The 660-nt window shown below is 42.7% G+C and overlaps 1 protein-coding gene across 1 annotated transcript in view; it reads right to left on the bottom strand.

The window, feature by feature from the left end:
* The window catches only part of LOC119589380 (cubilin-like), a 70,980-nt gene that overhangs the window by 55,076 nt on the left and 15,244 nt on the right, over positions 1-660 (bottom strand). The window contains exon 15 of the mRNA XM_037937998.1: positions 457-656. Within this exon, the coding sequence (XP_037793926.1) occupies positions 457-656 (200 nt within the window). The remainder of the gene's footprint in view (positions 1-456; positions 657-660) is intronic.

Below are 660 nucleotides of genomic sequence, written 5' to 3'. Positions count from 1 at the left end.
GAGCGGGTTTCGCTTACACCACCCGTAAATGTAAGTAATTTCGTTATTTCCGTATTTTGCTGATGAGCCAAATACAAGCGGTTCATTAAGTTGAATATCAGTGAAAACAGACCATTTTTCGTGACAACTAAGCTATCTCTTTTTACGTGACAATTAAGCTATCGATCTTTACGTGAATTCAGCTATCTTTACATGAATTAACCTATCTATCATTACGTGGCAACAAAGCTATCTTTACGTGACAACTAAGTTATCTATCTTTACATGACAATAAACTATCTTTACGTGACAACTACACTATCTTTATGTGGCAACTAAGCTACCTTTAGATGACAACTATGCTATCTTTATGTGACAACTAAGCAATCTATCTTTACGTGGCAACTAAGCTATCTTTACGTGACAACAAAGCTACCTTTAGACGACAACTAAGCTATCTACGGCAGGAAACTTTACCTCCACGTAGTCATAACGGCAACGGCTCCCGAAGAGAGGTCCTTCAAGGTGGAATTCCGTGAAGTTGAGTTGGATGAGCTCGCCTGGAGGCACGCGGATGAGCCACTCGCACCGGATGTTGTTCTGGTATCGGTCATCCAGCGTAGGGACAGATAATTCACCCATGTCGTTCGTTAGGAGGCCTCCGCAGCCGGGGATCCCTGG

The sequence above is a fragment of the Penaeus monodon genome, chromosome 25 (genome assembly GCF_015228065.2).
Source record: "Penaeus monodon isolate SGIC_2016 chromosome 25, NSTDA_Pmon_1, whole genome shotgun sequence".
NCBI classification, from domain to species: Eukaryota; Metazoa; Arthropoda; class Malacostraca; order Decapoda; family Penaeidae; genus Penaeus; species Penaeus monodon.
This window is presented reverse-complemented; position numbering and strand designations above follow the sequence as displayed.